At 54.3% G+C, this 26,196-nt stretch overlaps 1 protein-coding gene across 3 annotated transcripts in view; it reads right to left on the reverse strand.

Moving 5' to 3' along the window:
• Window positions 1-26,196, reverse strand: part of NRG2 (neuregulin 2) — a 256,782-nt gene that overhangs the window by 8,011 nt on the left and 222,575 nt on the right. The window contains exons 5-9 of one of the 3 annotated variants that reach the window (XM_043912941.1): window positions 18,980-19,100; window positions 12,440-12,498; window positions 6,687-6,710; window positions 2,712-2,814; window positions 116-239 (exon numbers count right to left, since the gene is read on the reverse strand). In XM_043912941.1, coding sequence (XP_043768876.1) covers window positions 116-239; window positions 2,712-2,814; window positions 6,687-6,710; window positions 12,440-12,498; window positions 18,980-19,100 — 431 coding nt within the window. Of the gene's footprint in view, window positions 1-115; window positions 240-2,711; window positions 2,815-6,686; window positions 6,711-12,439; window positions 12,499-12,862; window positions 12,940-18,979; window positions 19,101-26,196 lie in introns of all 3 variants that reach the window. The other 2 variants (XM_043912943.1, XM_043912942.1) reach the window with 2 other exon arrangements.

Consider the following 26,196-nt stretch of genomic DNA (forward strand, 5'->3'; position numbering starts at 1 on the left):
CAGGCAAGGTTGAGCCCAGGATGGGCTGCTGCCTCCCTGACCCATTCTTGCAGGGGGCATGAGAAGGCGGGTTCTACTGCAAGGGGTCAGAGTGGGGCCAGGGATCACCACTCACGTCTGCCATCTGGATCTCCTCAGGGTCCAGTCGGGGGTGGCTGGGCCCGTTGGCCAAGCTCCGGTTCTGGTGGGCAGGGCACATGTTCTGTCGGAGGTGGTTATGCATCTGCTTCCGCTGTTTCCTGCAGGAGAAGGTGCATTAGCCTGGCACCCCCATACCCCACGACACACACAAAGCAGGAACTCCCCTAGCTGTCACTCCAGGGAACTGGGCTACCTGTGCCCTGGACTGCCATGGCATCTCCTGCTACTGCTCTTCCTGGGCTCAGGCTGCCCTCAGCCAGGACCCCTTCAATAAACCCCTACATCATCACTACCAGCCTGCATTCAGCAGTACCTGAGTGTAGTGGTAATGAGCTTTGGCTCTGCTGAGATAGTAGAACTCTACTTTCTAGCTGTGTAACTCTGGGCAAGTTATTTAAACTCTCCATGCTCCACTTTCCTCATCTGTAAAATGGACTGATCATCTATCCACTTCAAAGACCACTGAGTATGAAGAGTAGATAAGATATTCAAGCACAGTGCTGACCCACTTGCTCATTCATTCATTTATTTGGTATTGATTGGGTTTTTACTATGTGCCAGAACTCGCCTGCCAATGCAGAAGACGCGGGTTTGACCCCTGGGTCGGGAAGATCCCCTGGAGGAGGAAATGGCATTCCACTCCAGTGTTCTTGCCTGGGAAATCCCAAGGACAGAGGAGCCTGGCAGGCTGCAGTCCAGCAGGTTGCAAGGAGTCAGAGGTGATTTAGTGACTGAACAAAGCAAAGATGCAGTTTTGGAGCAGAGAAGACAGATATAGTTTCTGTCCTCATGGAGCTTGCAGGCCAGTAGGAGAGGCAGATGATAAACACATCATCTGCCTCTCCTAATAATAATAAAAATAAATTAAAAATAAAAAATAATAAAAATAAATAAACAAGTACTTTCAGCGAAGTGCTATGAAAAAAAATAAAACAGGATGTTGTTGTCAGGGAAACAAGACCTGTGGGGCCTCTTTCCTTTGGCACACGTTAAGAGCTCAGTATATCTGTTTTGTAATCGTCAAGACTAATCATGTCACTCTTCTGCTACAAACCCTTCATGGGTCTTCAGCATCCTGTCCCTCTCCCTAGCACTATCTCTCCACACCCCCACTCATTGCATCCTTGGAGGGCTTGTTTCTGATCCGACACTGTGCCTCTCTGGCCTCTGGGCCTTTGCATTTAATTGCAGCACATTCTATGCCCCTTCACCTGCTAACTTCTGAGTTGAGCTAACTTCAGTTCAGTTCAGTTGCTCAGTTGTGTCCGATTCTTTGCAACCCCATGAATCGCAGCATGCCAGGCCTCCCTGTCCATCACCAACTCCCAGAGGCCCAGCTAAAATGCACCTTTTTCAGGGAAATCCTTCCTGCCCTCCAGCTGAGGTTAGGCACCCCTGAAATATATCCCGTAATCCCGAACATCTTGCTTAGAGCCCTGGCCATTTGCCTGGTTGCAGGGCCTAGTGTCTGTTCAGCAGGCATTGAATTAAAGTTTGTTGAAACGAGTAAATGTAGTATAGGTTAGAACATGGTGCTTGCTTCCCAACCCCCCTGCCCAGTTTTGGGCATCAGTTTTCCTATGTGGGCTCAGTCTCCTCTCTGGGCTCCTTGAGTCCTAAATCTCAAGGTTGGCAAGCCTTTGATCTCATATATAGGGGCAGCAGTAACCAAGACCCCAGGGCTCAGCCCCCCAAATGGTGGTCATGCCCAGATTCCTGCTTTCTAGATAAGAACAGATGTGACAATACTCTTTCTGTACTACATCACTTTACAACCTGCAATGGCTTCCTGCCATCTGTAGGATAAACCCAGGCTCCCTAGCTTGACATTCAGGCTCCAGCTGTTCTTTTAGACTCATGCACCTTGTTTTCTTGACCCCCGCCCTTTGCTCCAACTAGCCTGGGCTGCTCAAACTCCATGAACACAGTCAATACTCCCTGGCATTTGTCTTTTAGCTTGCTTTGTTCTGCAAAGCAAGAATTGAATTGTCCAGCCCCATTTCTGCCCCTTGCTCCAAGGTTCTGACGTCACCTTTCCTCTACTCAGGGGTGCCCCAACCCCTCCTTCTCTGTGTTGGAAGGTGTCTTGCCTGGACTGCTCCTAGGTGGGGCCAGGCAACTCTCTTTGAGCTCTTTTCCCTGAGAAGGGGCCTTCCTCTCTGTGCTTCCCCACCCCCACACTGCCCCAGTGTCTGCCTATTTGACAGGGCAGATGCTCCCTGCAGGATGCTCTGAGGTACATACGAGAATCATGCCCATTTTACAGATGAGGACTCAGAGAGGTTCATCAATTTCCACAGGGTTACAGGAAATGGCAGAGTTGGATTTGAACCCAAGTCTGTCTTCTTCCAATGCCTGTGCTTATGACCACTCTTGTTCAGTCCTCTGGGGTCTGTCTCTCCCACCCTCTGCTCCTGCTTCTTGGCCTGGCCCTTTGGCCTCACACCAGCTGCAGAAGCCCCTAAGGGGCAGAGGGGAAGAGCAAGGGGCAGGCCAGGCATGGCGGAGTGGAGAGGAGAGCCCGTCCCCACAGAAGCAGCCCCTTGTTGGCCTGAGTGCTGACAACTCACTTGGTCTTGCAGTAGGCGACCACGCAGACGATGCCCACCACCAGCAGAGCCACGCAAATCCCAGTGATGGTCAGGACCCTCTTCTGGTACAGTTCCTCAGCTTCTGCAGGGGTAGAGGGTGTGAGGGGGCAGGCAGGGGGCAGACCCACAGAGGCAGGGGTGCAGACCCTCCCCTACCCCTCATACCTCGGGCTCCCATCCATCTCTTCCCTCCCCAGCCAGTTCCCTCCCTCCTGCTCTCCCGAACTCCACCCACCCATGAACCTGGTCACCAGTGACTACCCCTGAGTTCACTTTCCCAAACCCTGTGTTCTACCCGATGAGTGGAAAATGCAGGGGGATGGAGGAGGTGGGATGAAGGTGAAGGTCCCAAGGTCATAGGGGAGGGCAACCCACTATGGCCTGGTGGCTGCCAAGAGCCTTGATAGGCTGGGGAAACTGGTCTTCACAGTGGTGAACATGTAGGCCCTGGGCAGAGACCTGGCCACTTTGGCTTCCTGAGGAAGGTCGAAAGTGGCTTGTTCAGGGCTAGAGAACAAGCTTGTTCTTGGACTTGTTCTTGATCTAGACATCAGGTCCAGAGCCTAGCTTTAGGAAGGGTGCCAGGATCAGGGACAGAGTGGGCCAGGCCTGCAGAGGCGGGCATGGGGAGAAAGGCTTTGGTTTATCCCTACAGCCTGGTCAGAGTTGTGGCCCTGGCCCACTCTGGCCCCCGTCTCTGCCTGTGGGGAGCCCACAAGTGACAGCACAGCTCCCTGGGACACCCCTGTGCTCAGGAGTGACCTCTGCTCTTCTGAAGGAGCTGAGCTAGGCTGGGCCTCAGAACCTTACAAAAGACTCAACCATCCCCTCTACCTCCATTTTTTGGTGGGGCAGCCCCTACCCTTCTAGAACAGAGGAAGCCTGGAGGAAGAGAAGGATAAAGGGGGTAGCATACAACATGGTCACCCTCACTCCCACTTGGACCTGCTGGCTGGTCCTTTCACATTGCTCCCTTCGAGCAGGACTGGGATAAGTGGGGACCAGATCCAACAACTTGGTAGAACCCTGGGCAATGTCCCTAGGCCCCCAGGCTTGCAGCATCTCCTGTGGAAAATTACACCCAGCAGCACAGACTGGGTACAGACGCCCAGACACACATACCTGGAGGACTATGCCTGGCTGACACACAGACCCTTCACAGGGATACAGGGATACACTCACGCACATCCACCGTGCACGTGAGCAGGCCCACGGACACACAGTCATGCAAAGTCGTAAAACAAACAGCCCTTTACCCAAGATCCCCACCTCTGGGCTCTGTGGTCCTCGTCCTGCCTATGGTTCTCCTCCCCGGCCACCACTCAGTCCTCCAGTCAGGCCTCTGTCTCCATCACTCTGGTCACGGTCACCAACAACCCCCTGCTGCCAGGCCTCTGGTGCATTCGCTTCCCTCTCAGCACTCCCCCAGCTGGGCTCACGTCCCCGGCTAGTCCTCCCCTGGATCTCTTCCTCCTGCACTGGCTCCTCTGTCTCAGCTGCTGCTCCCAGCTCTTCCATGTGGGCCTCAGGGCAGAAAGACCCGGAGCGCTCAGGCGTCTTCCTCTCCCTACCTGTCCTCTTGCCCTCCAGCATCTCACTCAGACTCAGACTGGAGATACCATCTGTATGCCGCTGAATCTCACATTTCTCTCTCTTGTACCAACTTCTCCCCTAGCTCCAGATTCCTATAGCCAAGGGCCATGGCCAAGCAGATGCACTGACTCCCTCTGCCCACCCCCCAACCTGCCCTCTGCCCTTCCCATCTCTATGGTGGCAGCACCACTTTTCCTGCTATACAGGCTCTAAGCCTCAGAATCATTCGTTTCTGATCTTCCCACCCACTCTGGTACCTGATCCATCAGCAGGTCCCCTCAGCTCTACCTCCCAAGTAGATCCCGGATCTGACCACTTCTTACCTCTTCCGGGGCTTCCAGCTTTGTCCAAGATGATGCCATCTCTCCCTGGACAGCTGTCCACCGTCTGACTGGTTTCTTTGCTTCTATTCCTCCACATCCTGTCCCCTTACCCAGTCTATTCTCTGCCCCGAAGCCACATTGATTTCCAATCATAAAGCAGATCACTTTACTCCTCATAATGATCATAAAGCAGATCATTTTAAGGATGCTTAAAAACCCACACTGGCGTCCCTCTGCAATTCAAATACAACCTAAAGCCTTACCATGGCCCACAAGACGCAGGGTCACCCGGTCCCTTCCTTTCAATGCCATCTGTGGTCCTCTCCCCCATATCTGCTGTGTCCCAGAGTCACTGGCAGTCCTTCCACCCACTGAACAAGGCAGGCCTATCCATGTCATCCCTAACTTGCTGTGTCCCCACCATAAACACTCCACCCCCACCTACTGTTTGCAGGGCTGGCTACTTTCTGTCAAGTTTTAGCCCAAACATCACCTCGCTGGACAAACTTTCTCTGATCACTTAGTTAGAGTCAGTCCCCACCCTGGCTAGGTGCTGTCCCATTCCCTTTTATTAGGCTGGCCAAAAAGTTCCTTTGGGTTTTTCTATTACATCTTAAGGAAAAATCCAAACAACCTTTTTGGTTAACCTGATATTTTCTGTATAGTGCTTACTGCCATCTGATATCTTTCTTGTTTGCTTGTTCTTGTTGGCAGCAACTCTGCATGCTAGATCCCCAGGGTCTGGCCAACTCTGGGGCTCAGGAGACGTTTTTGAGTTGGTGACTGAATGAATATACAGACCACCTTTACAGACAGTCACATTATAGATGCTCACACTTGCCTCCACACCCACTGCTCATGCTCAACTCTTAACAACAAAGACTGCACCCACTGCCCCTCTCCATGTGCTCACACCCTGCACTGAGAGACCCAACGAGGTGTAAACACGTCAGCCCCCCATAACAACACAGACACACACCCCTACAGATTCACCCATGTCCCCTGTCAGGATCACATGGACACCACAGACTTGACCCCTCTCCTCCCCACCCCATCACAGCAGATAGACAGACAGACATACTCTTACACATAGACTTTCAGCTCCATCTTCTGAGAATAGCTGACGGTGGCTAGGTGCTGGGGGAACTGGGGCCTCCCCAAACCTGCCATAAGAACAGCTTTTTCATAACTGCCAGCTCTGCACACATCTGAGTTCTGACTGCATCGAAGCCTCAACCCCTCTTGAGCTCCTGCTTCTCTTAGGCTATACGTGTGGACCGGGGTGGAGGCTCCCAGCACAAAGCCAGAGAGCTGGGAAGATGGACCTCAGAGTCCCTTCCTGCCCAGGGCATCTTCCAGGGGCCAGAGGGCAGTCACGGGAGGGAGGTAAGGTTCTGAGCTGGGAGGCAGGAGGTACCAGCCCACCCTAGACCCTCGCTGGTGCTGCCCATAGACAAACACATGTGCCCTCGTGGAGACAGATCATGATGGGAGTAACAGCCTCAAGCAGATGGCAAAGCCTGGCAGACAAACACGAGGCAGGGGGCGAAGACAAATAGGTGTTATCAGCTGCCAGCCCGGTGCAGAATGAAAAGCAATGGAAATGGAAATGGGAAAAGGAAGGAGAATCAAAGTTAAATTGAAAGGGCTGCCTCTCTGCACAGTTCTCCGAAGCAAGATTCTGTGGCTTCTGGACACCCACTTTCCGAGGGACCTGGCTTTTTGGCCAACCCACTGGGCCGCATACAGCTCACAGGGCCTGTTTCCCTGAGTACCCTGGTGATCAGCCCCAGGCAAGGGGGCGCTGCTGTAACTGGGCACAGTCTGAACCCCAGGGCACCCTGCCATGCATAAGCTTTTCTCGTCTCCCCATCAGTGTAGTTTACTATAGGATATCCTGGCAGGGACGGGGGGATTTCTGAAATCCTCCCTTTTCCATTTTGGGGGAAAGGAAACTCAACATCCAGCACACATGGTGTCAGAGGCTGAGGAGAGGGACTGTGTGGTTGGTGCTGACCCATACATAGAGGCTCCGTACCCTTTAGTTCAAATCCAAGGTGCTCTGGCAGTGCGGGAGAGAGGAGGGTCAGAGGGGGAAGGGATGGAGGGAGAGATACAGACAGAGATGGGGGAAGGGCGGGAGAGAGAGAGAGAGAAACGTTGGTCAGGACTCTTCAGACACCAGCAGCAGCCTGTGAGGTGAAAGCAGGTTAGTGGGGTCCCCTCCCAGCCTCCTGAGCCCCTTCCCTGGCACCCAGCCCCCAGGAGCCCTTGCTGGGGGGTAGGGAGAAGAAGGGTTAGGCTCAGCAGGCAGGGCGGGTTCTTTAGAGATGAGCTGTGGGGTTAGTACCTGGTGGGGAGGGGCAGAAGTCAGTTGGCAGATGTCCCCGGGGAGGAAAGTGAGTGGGGGGCAGGGGTCCGAGGCATCCCCATACTCCCCCTCCCAACTCCAGCGTCAGCCCCTCCTGGGGACAGCCTGCTCTGCTTGAGCTCATTCACGGGGTCCTTTTTTTCTGTTCAGAATGAGCGCAGAGGGTACTCAGACTGGCTCCTCGTCCCTGTTCTGTCCCCTCGGGCCTCACTGGCCTGCCCATCTACTAGGAGCTTGGCATAGAGGCTCAGAGTCTGTGGGGAGCAGGAGTGGGGAGGGGAGCAGATCACTTCTCCACCTGACACCCCCAACATCCTAGAAACTTGCAGGGGTGAGGCCTTGGGGTGTCAGCCTACTTTCACCACTTAGGAAAGCAAACTTCACTTGGAGAAAGAGACAAGCGTGCACCTGTAGAACACCTGTGCCCCCTGCATGGCAGCCAGTTGTGCTCCTTGAAGTGGGATCATGTTGTGAATGTGCAATTTCACGGTCCTTCGAGGTAGACGCCCAGGACATCGAAGGCTCAGGTAAGAGGGCCTGCCCAGGAATCCGCTCTGGCACTGACCTGCTGTGCGGCCCCAGAGTTCCCTGCCTGTCTGGCTCTCAGTCTCTCATCTGTTGAATGGGGATCAGGCCTGGCTACGGGATCCCTGGAAGGTCTGCAACCCGGCTGTGCTTCAGAATCGTCCAGGCCAACGGAACCGGGCTCTGGGGTGGGAGCCCAGAAATCTCCCCAATGTTTTTGAAAAGTGCACCTAGCATTCTACGGTAGCAGCCGGCATCTGAGTGTGGGCTTCGAGTCTCTCTTTTGTCCCCAGTTTGCTGTGTGTGTGGGGCGGGGAGCAAGTCATAGTTTCTGTTTCCTCATGTGTCAAAGGTGCCTGTAGCCAGGGATAGGAATATGGGCAAGGTGGTGGGCCAGGGCCCTCTCCATGGCCTCCCCACATGCAGAGCAAGCTCCCCCAGAGCCCAGGAGGTGGAATTGTGTTCTGAGGTTCTCATCTCATCTCCTGTGGAGGAGGGGAGCATGGGCACGTGTGTCCAGCCCTGGATTTCTCCTCTGCTTCCTGACAGGGAGTCCAGAGGGCTCTGCCATTGGAAAAGGGCAAGAGAGCAGGACAGCTCTGACTGAGAGACTTGAGGAAGATCCTGGGGCTCTGACCCCTCGATTCCATGCAGCGACCACACCCCTGAAGCCTGAACCCCAGCTCTTCCAAACATGAACCCTCCTGGGCACTCCTGTTAAATTTGAGGTTGAGGGTGACCTCTTTGTGGTTTTACATGTACTGTAGAAGGTAGGAGTTCTTAACACAGCAAGTCCTCTCCTCTCTTGGGGCTCCCTGGGCTGGCCAGCTATGCTAAGCAAGCGGCACAAACTTGACAGACTCAAGGGGTCCTCAGGGGCAGCTCTCACTGAGCGGCTAATCCTGTAGCCCTAGGGACCCTCCAGGCAGCTCGACAGAGCTCACAGCATTTGGATATGCACCCAGGCTCTCCAGAGAGAAGAGCCCACTTGGCCACAGCACCCCAGAGGCTGAGAGAACGATGGTTCACAGAGCCGGTCTGGGCTCTACTCGTGGTGGTGTTTGTATTAGATGAGGCAGCTGTGGGCCAGTGGTGCTAGGACACTTTCCCAAGGTCACACAGCAAATTTGGAGGCAGAAAGGAGGCTACAGGCCAGGTCTGTGATCTCTTGGGGCTAAGCCATGGCTATTCCTGCCCATTGAGTCCTTGGGCAGGCCTGACTGGCTAGTCCTCAGGACAACGACCACCTGGAGAAGTGAGCAGGGCTCCCAAAGTCATTTAAGAGTTTTCCCCTGTATCACTCCTCTGGGAACCAAGCAGTACAGCAGCAGCTTTGGGGGCTCCTGACTGGCCTCCCCTTTGAGTCAAAGGCCAGTACTGTCTTGGATCAACAGCAGTAGCTGGCAGGACTGGTTATGTGACTGAGGGCTTGGCTGGCCACTAGAAGGCAGCCCCGCTTCCCTTGCCCCGTGGGTGGATTCTGAGGGGCCTGCAGCTATGTCAGCCCCAGCAAAACAAAAACCAAACAAAAACCCAAACAGTCTTCTGCTCATCATATTCACTGATTGCGACTCAGCCAGCATAGAGTGACACAAGTCACAGACAGGTCCCACTGGACAGAAATTTGCATACTGACCAGTAACCATGGTCACCTGCTGCTGAACTCCCAGCAGGGCCGGCTGATCAGACAACAGGCAAAGTCTCCATCCTGGACAGGCCCTGAGACACATGGTCACAGGCTCCTGGACGAGGAGGTCCTGATGTGGACCCAAGAGCATGTGCTCATGTGCTCGTGTGTGTGTGTCTGTGTAAGCAGGTGTCAGCACACGTGTGTGTTGGCGTGCGAGTGCAGGCATGTGCTCGTGTGTTTGTGTGAGTGCAGATTGGTGCTCTTGTACGTGAGGGGTATCCAGGTGCACAAGTTTTGATTCTTAGGAAGTACAGGAGCTGTCAGGGGAAGAAGGGGAAGTTACTGTGGCCGTAGGTCTAGAGGCTGTCTGGACAGAGGGGGAAGGTCAGACACTTTGCTCAGGATGTGCTGAGAGTCAGCCTCTGGGGGGCCCTCACCCCCAGGCCAGCAGTAGCTGGGAGAAGAGCTTGGCTGTGTTCAAGCAACAACTGCAGGCCCTCAACTAAGCCTGTCGTGTGTCTCCCTTCGTTTCATCCTCACAGCGACCCTCAGGGCATAGATGCCATTATCCCCATTTTACAGATGAGAAAATCAGAGAGGTTAAATGAGGCCCCCAGAACAGTAAGCTTAGCTGCTGGCAATATTATTCAGGTCCCTCTGAATCCAAGCCTGAACACTTAAGTTAGCATTTTATGCTCCCTTCTCAATTATCTGATAGACACTGCATGAAGTGCTCTGGGCGAAGTGCTTGAAGAGTATAAATCCTTTACCAAAAGGTGCCAGCAAGAATCCCAATAATACCAGGCAGAAAGGCTGCATTTCCAGATTCTTTCCTAGGCTCCCGGGGCCCGGCTGACCCTCCCAGGAGACCTGAGCTGAAAGCTGAAGACGCCCAGCTGGTAGGGAAGCTTGGACAGCGGCCGAGTTCTGGAAGCTCCACTGCTCTGATTCAGGATGCACTGGGACTCCCTGTCCAGAACAGTCCCGTAAGCTAGGGAGAGGCTCTGGGCCGAAGGGGGAGAAGGAAAAGGCCCTCCACTGTCTCTCTCCTGGTCCTCAGCCCTGCCTGACTGCTCTACCCTCCTGACTTGCAGTCCTCCAACAGGGCTGATCTGACCCTGCAGTTGGTCCTGGAGCCTGGGCTCAGGAGAATTCTGTTGGGCCACGTGCCCACAGGCTCAGTTCCTATCCCCACGGCCTTCCTCCCTGGCTTCCAATGGGAGGGGCGTGGGGAGAGAGCTGCCACCAACACTCTATTAAGATAGTTGATCATCTGGGCTGACCAGCCCCCACCTCCCTGGCACCTCCACGCTCCTCTTCAAATCTTGGCTTCCAGGTTCTTGTGAAGGGGATACATCTAGGCTTTCGTGATATGGTCTGAGAAGGGTGGGGAGGTTCCTTTCTCTACCCTGAGCCCCAAATCCCTTTTCTTAGGGGGCCTGCCCTCGGCCCCTTCATGTCAGGCACCATCAATCCAGTTTGAATTCCTCAGGGGACCCATCTGTCCTCCCTGGAGAGGAGGAGGTGGATGGCAGGTTGATCAGGGGCCTAGTGAACTCTGGAGGATGGGGGCCATGGACCGCTGGGCCCCAGATGGAGTCCACGGCCAGTCTGTGGCTTTCTGCTCTGCTCCACCGCCACCTGACGGCACTTGAAGGAACTGCTCCCAGCCCCAGATAAAACCCGCCACAGTCATGGCCTCATCCCCCAAGCTCCAGGGCTCACACTATTCTCAGCACACTGTGCAAACCAGAAAGTTCCACCTTCAGAAGTGGAAGAGAGGAAGAGAATGAAGTCCTGGATGGGGACTCAAACCAGAGAGGACCTGGAGAGAGTCGCCAGTTACTCCTCCATTCTTTACTCCCTCTATGTTTTAACAATCTTGGTTGTTTAGTTGCTACGTCATATCCAGCTCTTTGGGACCCCATGGACTGTAGCCTGCCAGGCTCCTCTGTCCTTGAGATTTCCCAGGCAAGAATACTGGAGTGGGTTGCCATTTCCTTCTCCAGTGGATCTTCCCAACTCAGGGATTGAACCCACGTCTCCTGCATTACAGGTGGATTCTTTACTGCTGAGCCACTAGGGAAGCCCATGTTGAGCAACAAACAATAACCTCCTCCTCCATCAACATTTAGTCGCAGGGCTGTCTCTAGTCTCCATGGAAACCACTGCCCTGGGGCCTGTATTCCCTCAATCCTCTTCCCCATTCTCCCCCATCTCCCCAAATCAAACCAAAACAAACTCTGGCCAGATCCCAGATCCAAAAGCAGGCTTTCTGAGAACTTGTTTCTCTCTCAAACACACAAGCACACACTCACTGCCTAGCCCTGCTTCACCCGCCCCCCCCCCCCACCCCCTCGACAGCCTGACAGCCTCAAACAGGCTCTCAAGAGGCAGGCAAGGGCTCTGCAAATGCTTCTTCCCATCCTGGCCAGGCTGCCTGACCCCCGGTGAAGAAGAGACCCGAGCCTGGCTCTGCCCAGCTGCAAAAAGACTCCAGTGTGACTGTGACCAAGCAGAGGAGGCAGGCGCTGTATCAGTCCCCTCTGCATGAAACTGAGCAGGGTCCTGTAGGTCCTTCCCCAGGAATGACCCCCCAGTCACCCCTGCCTCTTGTTTGTAGAAAGGCTTTAGCCTCCCAGGCCTTTCTCATCGAGTTCCAGAGAGCACATTTAATCAGAGAAGTGAGAAAGTGCAGAAACCATGGAAAACAATCAAACAAGACAAAATAATACGAGTTTAGCCATAAAACAAAGTCTGGGACCTCTGGTATACCCTTGAGTTGTTTTTCAGATACTAAAACCCCCAGCAGGTGATGACCACCCCCACGCAGGCCCCAGGCTGAGTGGAGCCAGAAGGTTGATCACTGAGATTCCTGAAGCGTCACCCTGTTCCCTCGCCACCAGCCAGTGAGAGCCTGAGCACGAGCTGGACACATGTCTCGTGACCCCATCTGCCCACAGTCTTTCCAATCCCTTCCCTGGAGTTGCTCGTGTCTTCTGCTTGCTGCCCTTGCAACAAGCGCTATTCTTTCTTTCCCCTCAACCTGGTTTGGTAGGTTAGCTTTGCTGCATGTTGGATGAGCAGGCCCAAGTTTGGTTCGGTAAGACGCACAGGTGTCTGATGAGGACTGAGAGGACACCCCCGCGTCCCCCTCCCCCAATCTCTGAAAGCAAGGCCCCCATCCTTCCCACGGGGTGGGGGGTGGGGTGGGGAAGAACTGTCAGTTAGCAGGGAAGGAAAGAAATAGAAGAAAGAGACATACTGGAGAAGTTGACCATTGCGAACTGCTGACACCTGTCCCCGGTGTATCCCACAGGACACCTACCAAAAGAAAGAAAACCAGAAAGAGAGAGCCAGGATAGCAAGACACAGGCATTGCAACACCCCGGCACGGGCTCCTGCCAATGCCAGTTGGGTTCCTTGCCACTGTTAACCATTTGTACCGGCCTCACCACTCTGCCCCTTACCTGCAGCCCTGAACTTTAAACCCAAGGATTAGGCCAAAAATGAAAAAGCAAAACAAAAGAACTAACAAACCAAAAATACGAAAAGGAAACCAAAAACAGCCAAAGATCAAAACAACCAGCACCCCTGGCCCTATGTCCTACAACGGGGGGGAGTGGGGGGGACTGCACCCAGAAGCTTTCTAAGGAGCAGGGACTTGTGTTTGTATCTTCAAACATACTTTGCTTAGGATCTGGCATGTACAATCGCAAAGGCAGTTTCTCCAAACATCTCTGTCCGAAGAATCCGTTTGGACATCTGGAGAAGGAAAAGGGGAAAAATCACAGAACAAACTGGCATCATCCGCGAGGCTTAGGTTAGAAATCAAAGTGCACAGTGATGAATGAGAAAACCAAGTCGAGCGCTGGGGCACACTCGTTGCTGGAGGGGCTGGAGTCGGGGCTGGGTGGAGGGCTCAGAAGTCTCCTTCAAAATCTCTCTAATAGATGTGGCTTCAGGTGGTGGGGAAGCAGGAGTGGGGGTAGGGAAAAGATGGTTTGGGGAAGCTGGGTGGGGGAAATTGGGAACTTACTGCCTAAAGGTCCTAATGGTCCTTGAGACTTCCCTTCTGACCTGCCTGGGGCCCCATGAAGCCAGACTTGTAGCCCCTTGGTGCCAGGCAGTCATCAGGTAGGGTGTGGGGTGGGGAGTGTTGGGAGCCTGGGAGCTTTCTGGAATACCAAGTTCTGGGGAGCCATTCCTTCCAGGCCCCACCAAAGGGTTCTCTCCAGGGCCCTGGGTAGGATTTCTCATCCATGAAGCAGCCTCCAGAAAGCTCAAAGGAGAATGGGAATGCTGTTCCTAGGTTGTGTGCCCACAACAAAAGGGGCCTCGGAGATGTCTCATCTATTTTTTCAAAAAGGGGTTCTGTGGCCAAACAAGTTGAGGAAATCCATTGCTGGGTTTCCTGGTAGAGTTGCGGTGCACGCTAGCATATAAAAGGCCATGAGGAAATTTTTAGGAGGAAAGAGCTGAACTTTCCAGTTTGTTCCAAATTTATCTGACCTTGGAAGTCATTTTTCTGAGGAATTCTTGTGAACATGCAGTTTGGGGAAGGCTGCTCTGGAACAGTATATGTGGGGAAAGCTTAGTGGGGGACAAGTGAAGGTGGAGAGGAGCCTGAATTACCAGCATCCCAAAGTTGGTGGGCCCAGGGTGGGTGTGGGGCATCCGTTCTTGGGTGGCAAGAATCATGATGCAGGGGGACTAAAGCAGGCTCCTTGGAGACCCCAAAGCCTCTTCCACATCAGGGGCCAACTGGCTGCCTGGGACACCTGCCCTCTCCCCATAACCTGCTCCTATGTCACTGCGTGGCTCTGGAGGGAGTTCATTCTCCCTCATTGCTTCCTACAGAGAACCACCCACTCCCATCTCCCTGACCTTGTCCTTACTCCCAAGGTCCACTTCCTTCTGCTCCCTAGCTGCTTCTCTCCCTCTCTCCCTCCAAGTGATTTCCTGTCTTACAGATTTCTGGGAGACATGTCCAGCCCTGTACACTCTTCTGAACCCCAGCAAGGCCAGGTACTTAAGGGAAGCTTACAGACAGGGCCAGAAGACCCCCCACCCCCAGCCCCCTACTCAAAGATGGGTCTATACTCTTCTGCCTCTTTAATTTAGGAAATTAGGTAAGCCCATCACCAGTATCCCCTTAGTAACAGATCAATAGGTTCATCAGTAAACTCCCCCAAGAGGTGAATGTACTATATATCTCTTAGCATTTTAGTGTATACCAACCATCAGTAGCCCCTTGAACTTACAGGGGGTGATGGCCATTGGCTGTAAAGATCCTCACAAAAACCCTGTGGCCTCCAATCTAGCCTGGAGGATTGGGAGCGGTTGATGAGCAGACAGCTGGAGTCTCTGTGGGCCTTAGGGTATCTCCCTCAGGTGAGGCAGGAGGCTAGTCCTTATAGTAGGGGCAGTGTGTACGCAGGTATGTCTGGCCAAAGAGCTGTAGTGGAGGAGGGGGTGTCTGGAGAAGGGAGGAGGGGAGCCTGCCAGGGAAGCTGATGCACCCTCATCCTGTTGAACAGGGTGCTTTGGAAGAGGAAGCTACAACTTTGTCAGTACATTCTTTTCTGACCCCCTTGCCCTCATCCCCAATCATCCCAGCCCAGGAGAATGGAGGCAGTGGCTAAGGCTTTCCATCCAGCTCACGTTGGGCTTAGCTTTCCTTTCTCAGCTCTCACAAACTGATTCCACTTGGGAATGGGAGGAGAGGCGTAGAAGTGATTTTTTCCCAAAGTGGAAGCACCTTTGGGGGTGGAAGATATAGACCCAGGAAGTTGCCAAAATGACTCTTGGAATCCTCAAAGGAATAAGAGAGAGGCTTGACTGTGTCCAATGTCTGAGATTAGCCCGGCTCTGGAGACGGGGAAACCTGTGTGTGTGTGTGCACATGTGCACACATGTGTGTAAGAGACAGAATGGGAAGTGCAGGAGCAGGAGGGGACAGAGGGGAATTTATTCCCATTTCGGAGAGCCAGGATGCTTTCCTGTGGCTCTTGGAGATGGAGGATAATCAAGTACATCCCTATGTTCCTGGCCCCATACCCAGCCTGGACTACCCCGACTGTATCCCCCTATTTTTCATGGCCACAGAGTTGCACAACTCCAGGTGGTGCCGTGGACTCTGTCTACAACACAGAAAAGCCCTCTGTAGTTGTGCAATATAGTCCTACCCTTCCTCCCTGGGAAAGTGTGTTCCCTGCTGGCTGAACAAAGGAGAAGGCAGTGGCAGGTGAGCACCTCACGGGGCAGTACCCTGGCTCCTTTCATTAGCCTTGCTTGTTGAGGATGAGCCACATCTGGGAGGCTGGAGGCATCCCTGGAGAAGGCTCTGGGGGGTGGCCAACAGCCTTGCCACCCTGCTCCCAGAACCTGGTAACAGGGAACAGGCTACATTAGCCTGACAACCAGGAGCAGGGGCTGAACTTGGCATGGCTGGCTGGGAGTGGGTAAGTTCCCACTCAGGGATTGACTCCCTGAATTTCAGGGACATGGGGTACAGGCTTCCTGGCCCTTAGCCCCACGCCATTATCCTTGACTACGGGAAGGTCTGTGCTCAGGGCTGGAGAAGAGCAGGGGTGAGAGAGGGGCAGAGAGGAGAGCCCGCGGGCTGCACCTGGGATGACAGAGGTTGGGACTCTGCCTCCCTGGTTTCCCACCCCACCTCCCGGGGCTCAGTTTCTCCTTTTGGTAGCCTGGGGATAATGCCATGTGTGCTGCCCTCACCCAGGGGAAGAGGAGGATGAGGGGTGAAGGTGTGCCCCGGGCACTGGAGGGAGTGAAAGGTCTCTGGCCTCATGAGCGGGGGGCGGGGTGGGGGGGTGGAGGTGGAGAGGATGAGCAGGCAGATGGGGATGGGATGAGGGATCACCTGGACATGGGAGCGGGGGATGGGGGGATGGGCTGATGGCAAGGAGAGGCATGCCACTGGTATGTGCACAGGGCTGGAAAGAGAGTCTTGTTCTGTCATCATCCCCTGAACCAGTCCCCAAGAGTCACGCACCAACCGTGCTCTATAAAAACACGGAGAGAAGAGGAGAAAGCAGCAAGAGGAAGTGCAGAGGCCCCTGTCTGGCCCAGACAGGAGGCGGTCACCATGATTTGGACCCCCGTTTTCAAATACCCCTAAGTTTTCCTTTTTAAAACAAAATTCAGTATCAGTGACACTGTTTCTTTTGGCTCTGAATTCTAGAAAAACAGGAGGGATGGAGTGTGCCCGCTTTCCAACACTCCCCGCAGGGCTCGGAACCAATACACAACAACAAGTGTCAGAAAACCAGGAAGGAAAACTGATTTTTGTCGAAAACTGGAATGAAACTGACCAGTTTAGTTTCATTATCCAAGCTAAGCGGAAATGCAAAAAAATCAAAATAAAAAAGTAAACAAACAGCACAAATGGTACGACGTGAGTTCCGTTTCCTAAGTTCTCTCCTTTTTATTTCATCCATTCCATTCAGGGTGTCATCAGGAACCCCAAAAGGCCTGCCCCCCTTCCCTCCCGGCTCACCCACCCTCAGAATGGCCTCTGGGTTCTGCCCTGCCCCCCTCCCCCCTGCCCTTCTCCAGCACAGCTCTGAAGACCTGCCCTCCTGATTGCCATCCCCACCAGGGGTTCCCCTCTCCTGGGAGTCCAGGGAGTCAGGGAAGTTGGTTCCAAGAGCCCTGGCTGGGGTTAAGGTGGGGAGGTGGCAGTTCTGGGTACCGAGCTCAGGTTCTAAGCAGTGAAATCCAGCTGTCCTGGTTGGGGTGGGGATAGGACAGCATCTTCACAATGGCTCAGGCTCCTGCACCCTGCTCCTCTCAGATTCAGCTGGGTGGGACCCAGAGGGTCCTAGGGGTACAGCCTTGCTGGCAGGGGTCCCCAGGAACCCTATAGCTCATTGTTCTCTTTTCCACACTAAGCTCTAGCACTAGAGCCCTGGGCTCTCCAGCCCTCCCCAGCCCCAGCACCTGTCCTGGCTGGCTGCAATCTTTCCTGTCTGGAGCCAGGGCTGATCAGTGACAATGCTGGGTCCTTTCAAGGGTCTGGGAGTCCAAGGGGCTAGAGAAGATGAGAAGCCTGGTGTGTGTGTGTTGTAGGAGATAAGAGGAGGGGGTCCAGGGCTGGGCCATCTTTGTATGGTATTCCAGAACTCTTAACACATTTCTATAGATCTATTCCTAAGTGCTCAGAGCATTTTCAAGGCTAGAATGTTCCCAGGGTCTGTGACACTGTCCTAGAGGCAGAAAGAGAGGATGAGGGACTGAGTCTGGACTGAGAACTTCCCAGAGGACCTGCTGTTTCTTTGGGCACTGTCCCTTGAGATCCAGGATGGGGGAGGCTGGAAGGTAGATGGCAGCAGGTAGAAGGTGGACCAAGACAAATGCTGGCAGAGGAGGCCGGCTGGAGCCCAGGGAGTGCCTGGCCGTCCACTGAGGGGAGAGTGTGAAGGAGGCGTGGCCCCCATTATCACGCTGTGAGATGGGGCTGCCTTTGGCCAAGGTCATAATCAGGAGGGAGCTGGAGGCCAGAGGCAGGAGAGCTGGGAGCACTGACTGGACCTTGTCTGTGGGGCTGGCAAATGCCTCCCCCTGAATTTTCATCAATGCCCTGCTGGCCTGTACCCAGATGCCATGGGGAATGGGGCAGCTCTGGCACCTCACTAGAGCCCAAGGCTGCTTTGAAACCCGGAGTTGCTAACTAGGCCTCCCTCCCTCTGCTCCTCTGGCTTGGAGGGTAAAGAATCTGCCTGCAATGCAGGTGACCTGGGTTCAGTCCCTGGGTTGGAAAGATCCCCTAGAGGAGGGCATGGCAACCCACTCCAGTATTCTTGTCTGGAGAATCCCCATGGATAGAGGAGCCTGGAGGGCTACAGTCCATGCGGTCGCAAAGAGTCGGACATGACTGAGTGTCTAAGCACAGCTCCCTCTGCTCCTCAGATCAGGCCAGAACCCGTGCTGCCCTCACCAGCTCCCCTACCTTTCCTGGCTCGCCCACCAGAGGATCTGTCAAGGGCCAGAGGGCGCCAGCTCCCAGAAGACCTGGTTGGGCCCCAACAAGCCCTTCCTGATCACTGTGCTTCCACCAGCCCTATTGGCTAAGGGTGGGAGCAGCGGTCCTCAGCTCCTGGGAGGTCCTAAGAGGCAGCCCTTGGGGAGGCAGAGTCCCAACATGAGCTTTGTCCTCAACCCTGACCTTGCCCACTTGGCCACACCCGAGTGATGTCCTTGCTGGTGGCCCCTCACACCCCAGAGAGGGACTAGGGACTGAAGTGGCATGGGCAGCAGCCAGCGCATATCTGGGCATTGGCTTCCTGCTGGCAGGGAGAACAGAGCAGACCTCAGCTAGCATGGGCTCTGGGACGGTTGTCCCGCCTGACCCTGTCGGCTTCTCACTGCTGGGAAGATGCGACCTGGGCAGTGTTCATCAGAATAAAGTTTGGAAAGTTGCTGAGAGATGGGAAGGGCAAGAAAGAGAGAGAGAGAGAGAATCCAGTGCCCACTGCCCAGGGCAGAGACTGGTCTCGCCATCTCCCTAGAAGGTGTCAGTGAAAGCGGGGACACTGGAAGATTGGGTGGGTAGGGGCCTGGGACACTGGGACTGCAGAAGCCCTGAGCCCTTTGGAGCTTACATCTCCCTGAATTCCAGGAAAGGGCTAGGAAGTGGGGCAAACCTCCCTGACTACACCCCCTGGGAAACCCCTTATCAATGGCTTGAAGCCCACTTTTTCCTAGAGCCCTCCACTTCTGCCCCGGCCTCTCTCCCCCTGCTCCTGCCCCCACGCCCACCACCCCCACACTGGTCACTTACTTGCAGGAGAGCTGGTTGATGCCCTCGATGTAGTAGCAGACACCTCCGTTGACACAGTAGGACTTGGCTGTCTCGTTGCACTTCCGAGCATGTCCCGACCAGGATGATAGAGTGGTGCTCACTGGAGGTATGAGAGACACGTGCTGGTGACCCACGGAGACCACTGCCGGGCCCCAGGAATCACCTTCTTCATGGTCCTTCATGGCCCATCTCAGAGCTGGATGATTGGAGACTTTAGTAATGGCTGGGAGTCCCTCAAATCACCAAACAAGGCCAAGGGGAGGCTACTGTGAGCTCTGATCATCTATCCAGCACCGCAGTGCACTCACGCTCCAGGCAAACCTCCAAAGGCTGGGAAGATTTTCTTTTTTGAAGGGGAGGAGAGGCTGGCAGAAACTGCTCTGTTTTCTGAAATAAGGGCCCACCTCCACGGCTTCCCCGCATGCCTGCCTTTCTGGGGGCACCCCTGCAGGTGGGATGAGGCACCATGTCTTACGTGGGGGGGCAAGTCACAGGGTGCAGGGACGAGACATGTACATCCGTCTGCACCACTGGGGCTCTCATGGACCAGGGTGTGAATGGAGGAAACTGGGCTTTGCGGAGAATGGCACCTTTTTGGACACTAATTTTCTAAGATCTTGGGAGATGTAGGGAGATCCCTAGATCCCCTCTCTTCTTCCTTTGTCCCAGGGTGGGGACAAGCCTCCCAGAAATGCTACAAAGGCCACTATATCTCCAGAAGCATCCAGGGCCTACATGTCCGCTTTTGCCAGGCAGCTCCCCCACTTCTGCCCCCAGAGGGTAGGCCTTGGGTAGCCTGGGCTATAAATCAGGACTTTAGGTCGCTGGGGATAGGGCTAGGGGACAGCTGGGATGTGGAAACTAGGTGAGAACAAGCCTGGGTTCAAGGCTGCTAACCCAGACTGCACGTCTCTGATGGATCAGATTCATCTGAAAAATGAAAATCCCAAAAGCAGGGCTCCTCAGTGGGATGGCACCCAGAAGCCTGGTTTCAAGTGGAAATTCTTGCCCCCAGTTTCAGTCTTTATCTGCTAGCTAACCCCTCAGGCTGTGTATCCATACTGGCCATCAATGGGTTCCTGTCCCCCGCCCCCACAGTCTCTGGGGCTGGGAGGGCCTCTCCTGCCCGCCCAACAGCCGCCTCCTGACAGGTGGCCCATCCTACCTTGGCCAGTTCTGTCTCCTCAGGGCTACTGAGTCTCCACCATCCCCCGCAGTAAGTGGGGGGACAAGAGGAGGAGGAGGAGGGCAAGCACTTGGCGCCCTGAGTGTTTAGACGTGTGGAGAGACAGATGGAGCGCGGGAACGGGAGTGTATACACAGCTCTGCCTCTGTATATGTCTGAGAAGCTCGCTGATAAAACCCAGCGGGCAGGGCCAACTCCCACCTTCCCAGCACACCGTGCCTCCTGCTGGTCTGGCATTCTTGAGCCCCACCCCTGCTGACGTCTCCCACCTCTGTGCAACCCCACACTCGTCTGGGACCCACATGCTTCTGGGTCAGTGAGACCCAGGGAATAGAGAAAGGGACAGAGAAGAGAAACAGCTGAGATGACCACGCCTGTGAGCTGTAAAATCTCATTGCTGGGAGGACCCTAAAGGTTGCCCTGCCCTTTGATTGCACTGCCAAGGAAAAGTGAGGAAAGAGCAGAGAAGAGCCTTCCAGAGTCCAGGGTGTGTTGTAACAAGGCCTCAGGGCTCCTGATGTCTGGCTGCATATTCTCACCAGGCACCTGGTCCATCCTGGAAGAATACATCAGCACCAAGGCTTGACAGATGGATGCAAACATGATGTGGACCACAGGCCCGGGTCCTCTCCGGGTCCCTGGCCAAGCCAGGGAAACCTCAGGCCATCTTGATGCCCTCTGTTGTCAGGGGTGGCAAAACCTGCCTGACGCTGGGCAGGAGCATGGATGGTGGTGGGACCACGGCTGCACACTTGGGTCTGCCCCCATGCACGTCTGCATGCACCCAGGACTTGGGAGGCAGAGGTTGACTCCTGAAGGAAGGAAGATGGGGCCCTGGCTGGGATCTATGGCCTGGGGCTTTCAGAACTGTGCCACAGTAGGGACTAGGCTGGGGCTCTGGAAAGGCAAAAGGGAGAGCAGTGGGGGAACTGGTTGCAGAAGGTGTGGGGGAAAGGCCTTTGCACCTCAGAAAGTTGTACCTGGAGGCCACCCCTGTAATGGCAGGGCCCTCCCAAGTCACCAACTGTGCTGGTGGTGGAGGTTCATGCCAGGAAGATTTCCACATGGAAGATGTGCAGTCATGCTCTTCCAGCACACGTAGGCTCCGAGGGCAATGTCTCACACTCCCTTCATCTTTCTTCACTGTGTTCTCCCATGTTTGGGGAGGTGAAGATGACCCATGACCTCAAGTGAGAGAATCTGGCCACTCCCTAGCCACCACCCTGGGGACAGTGCTAGGCTACCCCAAACACAGCTCCCACTCCTGTGCCCTGCCACTTGCTCCTCTACCCTTGCTCACCTCTGTGACTAAACAGCATGAACCAAAGGCTTGGAGGGAGTCTCTGATTTTTGGTCCCCCAGCTGTCTCTTGCTGAGGCCTGCCTGCCTCCATACCTCCCGGGGCTCTACCACATCTTACTACTGCCTCCCTTCTACCCCCCAGGCCTCCGTGGTCTCTTTCTCGGATGGCCACAGTTGCCTCCTTGTAGGTCTTCCTGTCCTCACTCTTGCCTTCATCTCTAATCTTTCTGCTTTGTGGCTGCTGCCAGAGTGGTCTTTAAAATATGTAAATTGATCAGTCGCTTCCAGTATCAAAACCCTCCAGTGGTTTTGTACTCAGCCCTCCCCAAGTCTAATCTGGGCCTCACCACCTGTCTTGCTTCTTGTCTTGTCCCTGTCTTGCAGTATATTCAGACTCCACTGGCTTAGTTCAGCTCCTCTAAGAGGCCAAGTGACTCCTTGTCCAGGACTTTCAAAATATCAGTGTCTCAGAGAAGCTGCTCAGGTCTCCTCCCTTACTCTTTCTGTTAGTTTTGTAACTTAAAGTATTTATTCTAACAATTAAAGGACTAGTTGTGCAATTACTAGTTGTCTAAAGCCTGACAGTGCAAGTCACTCAGTCATGTCCAACTCTTTGTAACCCCATGGCCTATATAGTCCATGGAATGCTCCAGGCCAGAATACTGGAGTGGACAGCTGTTCCCTTCTCCAGGGGATCTTCCCAACCCAGCGACCGAACCCAGGTCTTCTGCATTGCAGGCAGATTCTTTACCAACTAAGCCACAAGGGAAGCCCAAGAATACTGGAGTGGGTAGCCTATCCCTTCCCCAGCAGATCTTCCTGACCCAGAAATCACCAGGGTCTCCTGCACTTCAGGGGATTCTTTACCAACTGAGCTACCTCCAATAGAAGGTAAGCTCCATATGGGCAGAGGCTGTCTGCTTCACTGGTGAACGAACTCCAGTGTCTAGCACAGCACTTAGCATGTAGTAGGTACTTAACAAATACTGACAAATATCTCTACCAAGCAAATAAAGACATCTGATTCTTTAGAGAAAGGTACATTCTACTACCATTCCAGGGTCTAGTCTGGTCTCCTTGGCTGCTGCTGATATCAGCACTAAAGCATTAATTCAAGCATTGTCTCTTAGAAAATACAAATATTCATGAAAAATCATTAGGGAAATGAAAATAAAAACCACAGAGGTGCCACTTCACACCTCCTCAGATGGTTGTATTAAAAAAGGATGGATAATAACAAGTGGTGGTGAAGATGTGGGGAAATGGGAACCCCCCTACTTTGCTGGTGGAAATGCTAAATGATGCAGCCACTTTGAAACACAGCTGGTAGTTCCTCAAAAAATTAAACATAGTTACCATATGACCAAGCAAGTCAACTCCTAGGCATATACCCAAGAGAACTGAAATATATGTCCACACAAAAACTTGGACACAAATGTTATAGCAGCATTGTTCATAACAGCCCAAATGTGGAAACGACCAGAATGAGGCAACAACCCAGGTGATGAACATATAAACAAAATGTGGTAGACCCATGCAACAGAATACGATTCAGCCACGAAAATGAAAGAAGTACTGATACATGCTACAACATGGATGAACCCTGAAAACATTATTTTAAGTGGAAAAAGCCAGTCTTGAAAGGCCACGTATTCTATGATTATATTTCTGTGAAATGTCCAGAATAGGTGAATCCACGGAAGCAGAAAGTAGATTCTGGTTGCCAGGGGCTGGGGGGGATTTAAAGAAAACACCTGGGGAGGTAAACCCAGGAGATCTCTATTAGGCCTCAGTGTCCTGGGGTGAGTGAGTACACTGCGGTCCTGAGGAGACAAGGGCCAGGAGGGAGCTCATGCTGTGGAGATGTTTTCCCTGCCGCCAGCTATTGCAACTGCTGCCCTCCCACCCCTTGCTCATGGACAAAACTCCTCATCTTTCAAGGCTGTGTCGATGCCCCTTGAGCAGATGCTGCTCCCTGGCGGCCCTCCCATGCCCTCTTCTGGCGGCCCCGCCCCTGTAGCCCTGGCTTCCCTGGGGCCCAGGCGGGCCCAGCCAACCCACCCTGGAATGAGTCAGAGGGGGGCAGGCACAGTTGCCGCTACCCGCCCTCCACCCCCTCCTCAGGGTGGGGCTGCGGCAAGTCTTCCAGGTTCCACGGGTAAATAGGAGCCTGAGCATATCTATCTGGTAAATGTTCCCCACGGGACCTCCTGGCCCCCTCCAGTGGCTCTGTCCACCTCCCCACATCAAGGGTAGGCTCTTGCCTGCCTGGACTGAAGGGCAGCTGGAGAGATGTGGTGTGAGGGTATACATGTGTGGTGGTGGCCGTGGCTAGGTGCACAGGATGTCAGCCTCGATACAAAAAACCCTGAGAATCCCAGAATTTTAGGGAGAAGGGGCTTAGAGATCATCTGGCTCAAACTCAGATGGGAAAACTGAAGACTCGGGGGGTGGAGCGACTCACTCAGGGTTGTATGACAGAACTGGAATGAGACCAAAGCTCTGGACTCTGTCCACAGCTCGGCTGCACCGCCGTCCTGCCTGTTGGAGGGACGAGAGGCACAGAGCCCTGAGCACCCAGCCCAAAGCTCCACTGTCTGATCCCTGCCTGCCCAGAACCCAGGCTACTCAGGGCTCAAAGAAGCCCACAGGAGGGGTGGGGCTGCAGCTTATCTGAAGGATCTCACAATGGAGCCCCGCCTGAGGACTCAAGCCCTGTGCAAGACAGAGGACATTACTGTGGTTTCCTTCATGGCAGGGCAGCCTTTCTTCTTCCTCCACACCCCACCCCCCGCCTCCGAAGTAGTTCTAGCAGGGATGTCACTCACGGTACTCGGCCCCTCAGCACCCCTTTGCACACACACACATGGGCCTGCCAGGATGGCATCCCACCCCCACGGAGTGCATGGCTGGGCAGAGTGGGGCACAGAACAAGAATCCAACCCTGTGACAATGTAAATGGAGACACACAGACCAAGCTATCTCTTTTCCCTGGGTGGCGCTGGGATGATGTAAACCCGGAGCTGTCTGAGGCCATGGCTTCCTCTTCTCAATCCTTTCCCTAAACGTGGGGGAAGCCCATTTTACAGGAGGAGAAAAAGAGGCCAACACATGGTGGGAGGGAGCGCCCCGACCCCTGCTCTGAAGTCCAGGATTCTGTCGGGTCTAAGGTCAGTCCTACCTCTGGACTTCTCAGTTTTAAAAACCAATAAATTCCTCAACATCGTTTTATGTTGGGTTCTTATCGGTTCTAACCAAGAAAGTCTTAAAATGTAAAATAGGAAACCTCAAATCCCCAGTGGATCTGAGAATGCCTGCCCACTCTAGCTACAGGGGACGATGCCGGGCCCCAGCGTGGTCCATTTTCCCAGGCTTGAGACAGGCTGGGAGGGGCAGGAGGGCGCGGGTGCCCCTACCACCGCCATGCCCAGGCTGGGCTATGGGGAGTCAGGAGAGGCCCTGAAGCAGGGTCTGTGGTGCTTCTGTGTTTACCAGGTGGTGACTCGAGTCTGGTACTGTGGTGGGCCACGGGGCTGGAGGGGTAAACAGGCTAGACATGGCCCCATGGAGCTTGGGGGGCTCTGTGTTTGCCAACATCTTTCACATCCTGTAGGTCTACCTGCTTGACTCTGGGCAGAATATGTAACCTCTCTCAGCTTCAATCTCCTAATCCATGAACTACACCATGGGGTTGAGTCAGGGCTCCAGAGGGAATATGGAGAGACCATTTGGGTCAGATTTGTGTAAGCCGGGCTGTGGGGTCAAGTTCTTGTTCCGTGGCTTCAAGGGTGGGGGCATGATGGGGTTAAAGCGCCTTCAGAGGCCACTACTCTGGCCCAGGTGAGCAGGGCTGAAACCTGGGCTAGAGGTGCCCTCGAGGTGGGGTTGGAATGAAAAGAAAAGATGTGAGCGAGAGATCCAAAAAAAAAGACTGACTGGGACTTGGAGACTCAGACCTATGAAATCCACTGGCAAGTGGAGGAACAGAGAGGCTGGGAAGAGCGGGGGATCCCTCAGAACCCAGGGCAGACCGGGTCTGAGCCAGATTCTCCTCTGAAGGTGCAAGGCCAGGGTTGTTGTTAGACTGCACCGGGTGTGGGGAGTACCAGAAGGCTGTGTGGTGGAGACACAGGTGATGCAGGCAGATGGAGGATTGGATTCTGTGATGGGCAGGACTGGAAGCAAACCCAACAACCAGGTAACAAGTGGTACCTACAGGTCGGGTGTCAGGAGGAGGAACAAGAGCTGTGGGGCTCAGAGGAGGGGCGAGAGTGGAGGGGGTGCGGCCTGAGGACAGATAGGCTTGGTGACTTTCCAGTCAAGGGCAACAACCAGAGGTTGGCCCAGCAGGGAGGCTGCCTTTGTGGCGAGAGGCAGCTAAGGGTGCCATGGACTCCTGACCTTGCACATTTCCCAGGGAGGGGATGACCTGTGGGAGAGGGGCCGGCCAACCCTGAGCAGAGGCTGCCCCCAGGGGTCCAGGGCACCCAGGCCTCCCCACTGTGGCCCCGCAGAGCGGGCTGCCTGCACGCGGGCGCCCAGCAAAGCCGTGGGCAGGCGGCTCACACACACCCTGGGTCTGCCTCTCTCCGGAGCCCCACTCCTGGCAGCCCAGCCTCCCATAATTGCCTTCTAAAAATATCCTTCTCCCACCCCCTACCTCTTGATTTCAAAATATTTAGTTTTCAGGGTATTTAAAATGAGAGCT

Source organism: Cervus elaphus, chromosome 9, assembly GCF_910594005.1.
Source record: "Cervus elaphus chromosome 9, mCerEla1.1, whole genome shotgun sequence".
NCBI classification, from domain to species: Eukaryota; Metazoa; Chordata; class Mammalia; order Artiodactyla; family Cervidae; genus Cervus; species Cervus elaphus.